A 12487-nucleotide genomic window follows, 5' to 3' on the forward strand; every position below is an offset into this window, starting at 1 on the left:
TGTCGATGACATGCCTCGTTCAGGCTGCCCAAGGGCTTCTACTGCAGTGGATGACCGCTACCTACAGATTATGGCTCGGGGGAACCCTGACAGCAACTACACCATTTTGAATAATGCTTTTCGTGCAGCCACAGGACGCCACAGGACGTCGTGTTACGACTCAAATTGTGCGCAATAGGCTGCATGATGTGGTACTTCACTCCCGACGTCCATGGCGAGGTCCATCTTCGCAACCACGGCACCGTGCAGCCCGGTACAGGTAGGCCCAACAACATGCCGAATGGACCGCTCAGGATTGGCATCACGTTCTCTTCACCGATGGGTGTCGCATATGCCTTCAACCAGACAATCGTCGGAGACGTGTTTGGAGGCTACTTGGTCAGGCTGAATGCCTTAGATACACTGTCCAGCGAGTGCAGCAAGGTGGAATTTCCCTGATGTTTTGGGGTGGCATTATGTGGGGCCGACGTACGCCTCTGGTGGTCATGAAAGGCGCCGTAACGGCTGTACGATACGTTAATGCCATCCTCTGACCGATTGTGCAACCATGTCGGCAGCATATTGGCGAAGAATTCGTCTCCATGGACGACAATTCGCGCCCCCATCGTGCACATCTTGTGAATGACTTCCTTCAGGATAACGACATCGCTCGACTAGAGTGGCAAGCATGTTCTCCAGACATGAACCCTATTGAACACGCCTGGGATAGACTGGAAAGGACTCTTTATGAACGACGTGACCTACCAACCACTCTGAGGGATCTACGCCGAATCGCCGTTGCGGTGTGGGACATGTGGACAAACAGTGGACTGTGTATAGTATGCCACGACGGATACAGCCATGCACCAATGCAAGAGGACGTGATACTGGGTATTAGAGGTACCAGTGTGTACAGCAATCTGGACCACCGCCTCTGAAGGTCTCGCTGTATGGTGGTACAACATGCAATGCATGGTTTTCATAAGCAATAAAAAGGGCGGAAATGATGTTTATGTTGATCTCTATTCCAATTTTCTGTACAGGTTCCTGAGCTCTCGGAAAAAAAAACTGTGTGAAATCTTATGGGACTTAATTGCTAAGGTCATCAGTCCCTAAGCTTACACACTACTTAACCTAAATTATCCTAAGGACAAACACACATACCCATGCCCGAGGGAGAACTAGAACCTCCGCCGGGACCAGCCACACAGTCCACGACTGCAGCCCCTAAGACCGCTCGGCTAATCCCGCGCGGCTCTCTCGGAACTGAGGTGATACAAAACTTTTTTTGATGTGTGTGTTAATCTTCTCTTTTTACGTTACTTACACGGCAAATAAACCGGAATAATGCTCATTATAATGTATTTGTTAATGTTTTCGTAAAAGACACGAAAAGGAAAGGCAAAGGAAAACTTGCAATATACAAATAAATGTCCAGGAAAGGATTGCAAGTCATATACGAGAACTTTATATATACAGTGTAGTAGGGGTATAAGCGCAGATATTTCTATTGGTGACTGAGGACAGTGTACTGAACAACATTGCGTTAGTGTTTATTTAATTTGCAAGTGGCAACAACAAACCATTAATGCTAATTTTGCTCTGGACAGCTTGTCAAGTGCTGACGTGTAGAAACGTGCACGCAAAACGTTTAGTGTATACTGACAGGCGTATTCGAGTAAGTGTTGCAATTACGATCGTAGAGAAAAAATCAGGTTGTAAATTATGTGACGTGTTTGCGGGAAGACTGTCAGACATAGGGAAAAAAGATCTAACGCACTGAAGTACCCGCACTTATATACGTAACACTATGTATAATTATATAGTTTTATTATTTTACATTGTTGACTTAGACATGCTGGAGCGACGTTCATTGTAAATGTAGTGGAAGCAGTAATTACCTCGGCATCCTGCAGACATTACAAACGCAGCATTTTTACAATAACATGGTTGTTTTAAAGTTTGTACAAAAAAACGAACGTCGTTTACATTCATAGAAGGTGATCTCGAATCACACAGTGCGGCTGCAGATGAACAGTAACACAACAGGCCACCAGATAATCGGGAGGGTAGCTGATGGTTTACAGTATAATGTACTTTGATTCAGTCTTCTTGGGGTACGATTTATTTTTCTCTTCCACTGAGATAAGAGCAGTTTTTAAGCTTTATGGCAGTTTATTTATCTGGCGACAAAAATAGACATTGTAGGGTTGTACTAGCGGAGTAAGCTCGTATCGCTTTAATACTAGACAACGGCAATCCTTCATCTCGAAAGATCTCGTCGTATCACTGAGGATTTGTTTGTACGCGCACGAGCCAGTTAATATAAGAAATGTGTCTCATGCACGAAAGACTTAATTCTCAATCACAACTTTTCTTTGTCTTACCATTTCACACCTTTTATGAAAATATTAATAAATACAACATACTGAGCATTATTTCGTTTTACTTGACGTATAAGTAAGGTAAAAATTACAAATGAGCAAAAGATTCCACATAGAGCCTCGACAACACGACCCTTTGATTACCGTTCTGTGCTCATCCCGCTGTTCCAGCCGCCGCCTGGAGCCCACACTAACATAAACGGCTCGTACCCTGCCCGACCCGCTTCAGAAACGCTGTTTTACTCTGAACGCCTGGAGCACCTATTTCTGTCACTTTCATTTCTGGGCAGAGTTCAAAATGGTTCAAATGGCTCTGAGCACTATGGGACTTAATATCTGTGGTCATCAGTCCCCCAGAACTTAGAACTACTTCAACCTAACTAACCTAAGGACGTCACACACATCCAAGCCCGAGGCAGGATTCGAACCTGCGACCGTAGCGGTCATGCGGTTCCAGACTGAAGCGCCTAGAACCGCACGGCCACACCGGCCGGCTCTGGGCAAGACCTACATACGCCACATATTTGGATGAAATAGGCGAGGAACCCTTGTTAATAATACGGAAGATATGAGTTCGTGTCGTGCTACTTACTTGAGGCACTGGAGAAGCTACTGGTGTGACGTGCCCAGCTTAGGGGCGCGCTCCCTGGGGCTGGAGAGGGCAGAGCAGTGGTTTCTAACGCACTACCGCTGAGTGTAATCAAATACTAGCTAGTATTCCCCCCCCCCCTCCCCTCCCACACCATGGTTAACATTAGCACCTAATTAAAAAACAATTTTCTTCGCATACTTGAATTTTTAAAAGGACGAAAAGTAATTGATATTTAGTTTCTGCAGTTTTATTAAACCACGAACAAATAAGCCAATGAGACAATTAATATTGCTTATTTTTAACAATCTCTTTATAGACGTGATGAAACAATTTTCAGTGAACAGCGACTGCTACGTACAACTCATTCGCAGAAAAGAAAGCTAATTATCCAAATTAAGAGTAAATAATTGAAATAAATGGTTGTAGCTCGGTCATAAGTTGCATTGAGAAGTGTCTTTTATTTTATTTCTTGATGATTACTCGTTTCAGACACCTGTCTCCATTTTCAGACCATCCATATCGTAAGTGTGATAAACACAAGCGGTGGCCTTTGTACGAAAAATCAACAACAGTAAATAGACCACATGGGACGGACATTAGAGAACTAATGCCCTGAGTCGGCCAAAGTGCCGGTTTGGTCATCACTGCAGGAGCAGTTTATGTACATAGGATATTGTCTGTATTTGTCACATAATACGGATGGTTTGAAAATGGACACAGGTGTCCGAAACTAGTCACCATCAAGAAGGAAAAAAAATCAGTTCTCAGTGCAACGTATGACGGAACTACAACCATTTATATCAATTAGAAAACAAGTTAAGGAACTAGTTTTCACCCGCAACATGCTACAAGTTCGTAAGAGTAAATACTTGTTACAAAACATGCTTCTTCTGCAACATGCTTCCTCTGCACCGCTTCTCTCCCTAGCAACACGTACTTCATCCACTCTTCTTCCCCCCCCCCCCCCCCCCCCCCCATTTTGAAAAAAAGCAAATTAAATTTTGGGCATTATTTTTTTTTAAGGAAACGTCCAGGTTAGCTGCAATAAGTTTTATATTCTTTAGTACGACAGCTGTTTCGGCTCTACTGCCATTCTCAAGTGACCTACGAATACAGCATTAGTGAAATTCTCTACATATGCAGTCTGTTGGGGCACCTTTGTATCACTTTTTTCCTTTTTTGAAAATACTGGACGCAAAGTAAGTTACATATCAGAACAGACACTGTAAATTTTTGTATTAGGAGAGTGAAAATTTACACTAGCTGTGCCCTAACAGATTAAAATTTCTATTTTAATACTGGGAAAAAGTTGCACTGTCATGTTGGGTAACTTTAAACCAGTCTTAAAAAACGTAGTATTTCTCTTATATCGAATCATCACAAAAGCAAATCGGGTAAGAAAAAAGTAAAAACAAGCAGTTCTAATTCAGTGCTTGCAGGTTTACTTTGAAATATCGAGATATCTGTATAGACCTGGCATTGTTCGACTTAAATCAGTGGCGCCAAAAGCTCTGTTCACAGCCAGTGCTAATGAATTGTAATCACAGGCCTGAAAGAGCAAGTAAGCATTAGCAGCAGCTAATTGAAACAAAAGTAGTAAGTGGTAGAAAGATACCCTGACTGGTAAAACGTTACCCTGATTAACTATTTGGCGGTTGTCCATGTGAATACTTATACATTGGAGTAGTAGATTGGTACACACGTCTAGTTTCATTTGAATTCCATATTGCATCTATAGTAAAGTGTCATTGCCTAATTCGTAGAGATTACATGGCATTTAGCAGTTATGGAATGTGTTTTTCCACTTACTTGATAGTTCGCTTACTATGAAGTATTATTTTACATTTATTTGACAGTTTGTTTACTCTGATGCTATATGTTTACAAAGCATAGTTAGCTAAGTAACGGTAACGTTATATTTCACTGATTGAATTTTGCTGTGAATTATGTCTTTGGTCTGAGTATGTTTTACTGTCTGTATCTACTATCCCTTCTCGTGTACCATGTAATTGTGTTTATGGTCGTGTCTTCGTTTAGCATGTCGTCTGGATAGTCTTTTTTGTGGTGGTGTATCTCCTATTCTTGGAGTATTTTCGTAGTTAGCCGTTTCCCTAATCTGTGTAGTATCTGCAACGCAGTCTCGATTTTCTTGGCTGTGTGATTTTGGCTTTTATGTGTAAAAAGAGGCTAGATTGATTACTGTCACTGTTACTGGTGTGTTCTTTGAACGTGATACTAAAATTTCGTCCTTTTTGGCCGATATAGAAATTATTGCGATTGTAGCAAGTGATTTAGTATATTCCCAGATTGATATATTCTGAGGTTTTGGTTTTGCCTGAATGCATTTTTATTATGACATTACGGAAGCCAAGTTTGATGTACATGTTCTTGAACAGTGAATTTATCTGTTTGATATACCATTCCAGGAAATCGCACTTTATAGTAAGCGGACTATCAAATAAGTGACAAAATGTATCCCATACGTTTAAAATTACAATATGTCATGTAATCTCTACGAATTGAACAATGACAGTTTACTGTAGATGCAATATGGAAGTCAAATTTAACTAGACGTAAGTACCAATGTACTATTCCATTGCATGATTATTCACATGGGCAGCCACCACATGTGTAGACAATTTCACCAATACTGTATTCGACGATTACTTGAGAATAGCAATGAAGTTGAAACAACTGTCGTAATGAAGAATATTAATTTATTGTAACTAGTCTCGACGTTTCCTTTTGAAAAATGTCATATTATGACGTGTATTATGCTGCGGGCCCAATCAAACAAAAAAATTGTGCATTATACTTATTTTGAATGAAGTGATGCCCACTGGCTGTAAAATATTTTTTCACAAAAGTCGCGATTGGTTTGAAGATGGATCCTGAGGTGACAAAGATTCTTTTTAATAAGCGATAGCGGAAAGGTAACTGCTTTAGAGCCACTCCCCATCATTGACGGCAAGTAATAAACAAAAAGCGCGCTAAAAATGGTAGTCCATATTTAAAATGAAGGGGATGGCAGAACCGTGCCACGAGCACGGAGATGTTTGCGCGACAGTATATTTATACCTTCTCTGGTTACTTATTGAGTGGCAGTTATTCGAAGACCTTAGACTGGCTATTCTTTCTGTCCAGAAACTATTACTACTACTATTACTGCTAGTACTGCCAGTGCTATCAATAATAATAATAATAATAACAATAATAATACTGTGTGGGGGCTACATCAGTGAGTGGCCATTACATAGTTACTGTTGTGTTCTGCTGTCGGGTAGTTCTTTTAATGTTACGAACCGGATAATTCAGCAATTTCTGGTCTCCAGAATGAAATTTTCACTCAGCTGCAGTGTGTGTGCTGATACGAAATTTCCTCGAAGATTAAAACTGTGTGCCGGATTGAGACTCGAAGTCGGAACATTTACCTTTCGTAGGCGAGTGCTCTAACAGCTGAGCTATCCACGCATGGCTCGGGATACCAAAAAATTGCTCTGAGCGCTATGAGACTTAACTGCTGAAGTCATCAGTCCCATAGAGCTTAGAACTACTTAAACCTAATTAACCTAAGGACATCACACACATCCATGCCCGAGGCAGGATTCGAACCTGTGAGCGTAGCGGTCGCGCGGTACCAGACTGTAGCGCCTAGAACCGCTCGGCCACACCGGCCGGCTCTGGATACATCCTCAGAGCTTTACTACTGCCAGAATGTTGTCTCCTACCTTCCGTTTTCTTCTGCCAGGACGTTTCGTATCGGTTCGCACTCCGCAGCAGAGTTACGATTTCATTGTGGAGACATCGCCCAGGCTGTGGCTAAGCCATGTCCCTGCGGTATTCTTTCTTCCAGGAGTGGTGGTCTTGCAAATTTCGCAGGAGAGCTTCTGTGAAGTTTGGAAGGCAGGAGAGGAAGGGTCGTGAGTCGTGCTTGGGTAGCTCAGCTGTTAGAGGGCTTACCCACGAAAGAGAAAGGTCCCCAGTTCGATTCTCGGTTCGGCATACAGTTTTAATCCGCCAGGAAGTTTTAATTTGTGGTCTGTTACGAAAACTACGTACAACCCGGAGAGGATTTTCATAATAATAATGTCGTGTGACTAGGGCCTCCCGTCAGGTAGACCGTTCGCCTGGTGTAAGTCTTTCGATTTGACTTGCGCGTCGATTGGGATGAAATGATGATTAGAACATCACAACACCCAGTCCTTGAGCGGAGAAAAACTCCGACCCAGCCGCAGAATCGAACCCGGGCCCTTAGGATTGACATTCTGTTGCGCTTACCACTGAGCTACCGAAGGCGGACAGGATTTTCATGAGATATTTAGACATATGTGACGTATAGTGCCCAGTTTTATCGCCATAACTGAATGTTACACAGTACAAAGTACTTGTATAGTGGGTGAACTGTGGTAGGAAGATGTTCGCAAGCTGCAGTGTCCACCACTATTTGAAGAAAAGACAGTGTGATTATTTGTGACTTCTGCGATCAATATTATAGACTTGCGGGGCAGTGATAATAGTCGAGCTGTTTTTTAAAAAGAATTTAGTTTTATAACCGAGGCACAATTCCTTGTTTTTCCCCTCAGAGAATTGCATTTTAGCCCTACTCATGGGGTAACTAACTCCAGGCTGGGGACGACTCCACTAGGGCAGAGGGTGGAGCACGCGACTGACCTGCACCCTGTCGGCGCGCCGCGCCACTCCCACGACGGTGACGCCGTGCCGGAGCAGGGCGCGCACCACTGCGGCGCCGATTCCCGCGCTGGCGCCAGTCACCACCGCCACCCGGCCCTGCCAGCGATCCATGTCTCTGGTCTCTGGTACCGTCTGGCGCCGCGGCGCCGCCAGCGGCTCTTATATATACGGCGACCTCGCCTCGCTAATCGTAGCTGCCGCGCCATCTGCGGAGATAGGGTGGCCGAGGTCGGGCGGGAGGTTGGCGAAGCCTCGCGGGCGGCAGGCGCGCCGCTCCATTCCCAGCACCTCGCCGGCTGGTCGCCTTACCTGGAGTCTCCAGCACCTCACCCTGTCGTCACGACATCCCGACTGCACGCGGCACACTGCCGCCGGTCAAACCAGTCGCGTCGTGCAGGAGGGACTGGACACGCCCGTCCGACGTGACGCTGCTGTTTACATTTCGCACTGTCACCTAAACTTTCATATCAAACATAATTTTACCGTTTTCAGGCGTTTATTTATTACTAACAGCAGTGGTGCTCTACCGTTGCAGTTGGAGCAGAAAATCGAAACAGGTCAAATGAGGACAAGTTTTTTTTCATAACAACTAAAACGAACGTGACAGATGTGAAAATTACCGAACTATCAGTTTAATAAGTCACAGCTGCAAAATACTAACACAAGTTATTCACAGACGAATAGAAAAATTGGTAGAAGCCGACCTTGGGGAAGATCAGTTTGGATTCCATAGAAATATTGGAACACGTGAGGCAATACTAATCTTACGACTTATCTAAGAAAGATTAAGGAAAGCCAAACCTACGTTTCTAGCATTTGTAGACTTAGAGAAAGCTTTTGACGATGCTGACTGGAATACTCTCTTTCAAATTCTAAAGGCGGTAGGGGTAAAATACAGGGAGCGAAAGGCAATTTACAATTTGTACAGAAAGCAGATGGAAGTTATAAGCGTCGAGAGACATGAAAGGGAAGCAGTGGTTGGGAAGGGAGTGAGACTGGGTTGTAGCCTCTCCCCGATGCTATTCAATCTGTATATTGAGCAAGCAGTAAAGGAAACCAAAAAAAAGTTCGAAGTAGGTATTAAAATCCATGGAGAAGAAATAAAAAATTTGAGGTTCGCCGATGACATTGTAATTCTGTCAGAGACAGCAAAGGACTTGGAAGAGCAGTTGAACGGAATGGACAGTGTCTTGAAAGGAGGGTATAAGATGAACATCAACAAAAGCAAAACAAGGATAATGGAATGTAGTCGAATTAAGTCGGGTGATGCTGAGGGAATTAGATTAGGAAATGAAACACTTAAAGTAGTAAAGGAATTTTGCTATTTGGGGAGTAAAATAACTGATGATGGTCGAAGTAGAGAAGATATAACATGTACACTGGCAATGAGAAGGAAAGCGTTTCTGAAGAACAGAAATTTGTTAACATCGAGTACAGATTTAAGTGTCAGGAGGTCGTTTCTGAAAGTATTTGTGTGGGGCGTAGCCATGTATGGAAGTGAAACATGGACGATAAATAGTTTGGACAAGAAGAGAATGTGGTGCTACAGAAGAATGCTGAAGATTAGATGGGTAGATCACATAATTAATGAGGAGGTATTGAATAGAATTCGGGAGAAGAGGAGTTTGTGGCACAACTTGACTAGAAGAAGGGACCGATTGGTAGGAAATATTCTGAGGCATCAAGCGATCACAAATTTAGCATTAAAGGGCAGCGTGGAGGGTAAAAATCGTAGAGGGAGACTAAGAGATGAATACACTAAGCAGATTCAGAAGGATGTAGGTTGCAGTAAGTACTGGGAGATGAAGAAGCTTGCACAGGATAGAGTAGCATGGAGAGCTGCATCAAACCAGTCTCAAGACTGAAGACCACAACAACAACAACAACAAAACAAACGTCTCATTATGATTATCATATGGCTCACATGTATATGTTGAAAGATACAGAGAAATGTGAAAGAGAATTGTAACCTTCAGGTATAAATAAAAAAAATATACAAAATAATGACACGTAACCTTCCCGAACAGAAAATAAAAAACAAAAATAATGAAATTTGGATAATTAAATTCTGACGTACGTAAACTGATAAATCTTAACTCATGAAAAACTGATAAATTTTCACGAAAGCAGCCATGGCCCTGTGAAATCAGTCTGAATCTGTCCGTGAGAAATAAACTGGAAAATTCTTACCTCGTGATCGTGTCGCCGGATAACGCTGTCTATATATCTGCTCGTAAATGGCACAGCTTAGTGCAATGCTGGAATATCTACTAATATTCGATAACATTTGTCTGAGATCTGAATTACGAGAAAAACTGACTTTAATTAGTGACACAGCTGCACAGCTGGTCGTCTGATTACTAAAGAGCACTTGACTACGATCTGACAAAAATGGGGAATATTTTAATTTACACTCCTGGAAATTGAAATAAGAACACCGTGAATTCATTGTCCCAGGAAGGGGAAACTTTATTGACACATTCCTGGGGTCAGATACATCACATGATCACACTGACAGAACCACAGGCACATAGACACAGGCAACAGAGCATGCACAATGTCGGCACTAGTACAGTGTATATCCACCTTTCGCAGCAATGCAGGCTGCTATTCTCCCATGGAGACGATCGTAGAGATGCTGGATGTAGTCCTGTGGAACGGCTTGCCATGCCATTTCCACCTGGCGCCTCAGTTGGACCAGCGTTCGTGCTGGACGTGCAGACCGCGTGAGACGACGCTTCATCCAGTCCCAAACATGCTCAATGGGGGACAGATCCGGAGATCTTGCTGGCCAGGGTAGTTGACTTACACCTTCTAGAGCACGTTGGGTGGCACGGGATACATACGGACGTGCATTGTCCTGTTGGAACAGCAAGTTCCCTTGCCGGTCTAGAAATGGTAGAACGATGGGTTCGATGACGGTTTGGATGTACCGTGCACTATTCAGTGTCCCCTCGACGATCACCAGTGGTGTACGGCCAGTATAGGAGATAGCTCCCCACACCATGATGCCGGGCGTTGGCCCTGTGTGCCTCGGTCGTATGCAGTCCTGATTGTGGCGCTCACCTGCACGGCGCCAAACACGCATACGACCATCATTGGCACCAAGGCAGAAGCGACTCTCATCGCTGAAGACGACACGTCTCCATTCGTCCCTCCATTCACGCCTGTCGCGACACCACTGGAGGCGGGCTGCACGATGTTGGGGCGTGAGCGGAAGACGGCCTAACGGTGTGCGGGACCGTAGCCCAGCTTCATGGAGACGGTTGCGAATGGTCCTCGCCGATACCCCAGGAGCAACAGTGTCCCTAATTTGCTGGGAAGTGGCGGTGCGGTCCCCTACGGCACTGCGTAGGATCCTACGGTCTTGGCGTGCATCCGTGCGTCGCTGCGGTCCGGTCCCAGGTCGACGGGCACGTGCACCTTCCGCCGACCGCTGGCGACAACATCGATCTACTGTGGAGACCTCACGCCCCACGTGTTGAGCAATTCGGCGGTACGTCCACCCGGCCTCCCGCATGCCCACTATACGCCCTCGCTCAAAGTCCGTCAACTGCACATACGGATCACGTCCACGCTGTCGCGGCATGCTACCAGTGTTAAAGACTGCGATGGAGCTCCGTATGCCACGGCAAACTGGCTGACACTGACGGCGGCGGTGCACAAATGCTGCGCAGCTAGCGCCATTCGACGGCCAACACCGCGGTTCCTGGAGTGTCCGCTGTGCCGTGTGTGTGATCATTGCTTGTACAGCCCTCTCGCAGTGTCCGGAGCAAGTATGGTGGGTCTGACACACCGGTGTCAATGTGTTCTTTTTTCCATTTCCAGGAGTGTAGATAAATGATCGGGACTGGCAATGACTTAAGGGCAAATTATACTTTTATAGTTGACTGGTAAAAACAATTTTATTCTGAAAATTTTTTACGTTATTGATAAACATCTACAATCCGTTACACGTGAAAACTGAATATATTATAAATCTGGGTCAAGTGGTGCTGACGAATCACAAAAGAAAAAATTGAAATAAATTCATACTAACATCTTAGACAAGTGACTTAACTACGCGCATGCCAATAAAAATAATAAAAAATACCCTACAGTAGATGGTTGACTTCCAGAATGAGATTTTCACTCTGCAGCGGAGTGTGCGTTGAAATGAAACTTCCTGGAAGATTAAAACTGTGTGCCGGACCGACACTCGAACTCGAGACCTTTGCCTTTTCGAGTCTCGGTTCGGCACACAGTTTTAACCTGACAGGAAGTTTCACATCAGCGCAAACTCCGCTGCGGAGTGAAAAATCTCATTCTGGAAACATCCCCCAGGCTGTGGCTAAGCCATGTCTCCGCAATATCCTTTCTTCCAGGAGTGCTAGTTCTGCAAGGTTTGCAGAAGAGCTTCTGTGGAAGGTAGTCGACGAGGTACTGGCAGAATTGTACCTCTGAGTCGTGCTCGGGTAGCTCAGTTGATAGAGCACTTACCCGCGCAAGACAATGGTTCCGAGTTCGAGTCTCGGTCCGGCATACAGTTTTAATGTTCCAGGAAGTTTCGATGGTTGACTTAACTATACTGTTGATTTTTGATTATATTAACAATTATTCATTTGTACATCATCATCTCATTCCATGGTATCATTTAGCTCTGCGGCTGATCACAATTATTATTCAGTTCCATGTAATAAAATTTTACTATTTGTTCTGCACTGTGACTTTAACAACTACTAACTATAAACTGCGCTGTGCCAGCGACAGACTACAACTACACTGCAGCAGCCAGCGACTGCCACTGCGACAGAGACTACTCTGACCTGCGACTCTATTGCAGTTCTCTTTTAACAGGGGC

At 44.3% G+C, this 12487-nt stretch overlaps 1 protein-coding gene across 1 annotated transcript in view; it reads right to left on the reverse strand.

Moving 5' to 3' along the window:
* Window positions 1-7791, reverse strand: part of LOC124595169 (farnesol dehydrogenase-like) — a 53002-nt gene extending 45211 nt beyond the window's left edge. Inside the window, exon 1 of the mRNA XM_047133782.1 lies at window positions 7627-7791. Coding sequence (XP_046989738.1) covers window positions 7627-7758 — 132 coding nt within the window. The 5' untranslated portion in view covers window positions 7759-7791. The remainder of the gene's footprint in view (window positions 1-7626) is intronic.
* Window positions 7792-12487: the final 4696 nt, after the last annotated feature.

This window comes from Schistocerca americana, chromosome 2, assembly GCF_021461395.2.
Source record: "Schistocerca americana isolate TAMUIC-IGC-003095 chromosome 2, iqSchAmer2.1, whole genome shotgun sequence".
Classification (NCBI taxonomy): Eukaryota; Metazoa; Arthropoda; class Insecta; order Orthoptera; family Acrididae; genus Schistocerca; species Schistocerca americana.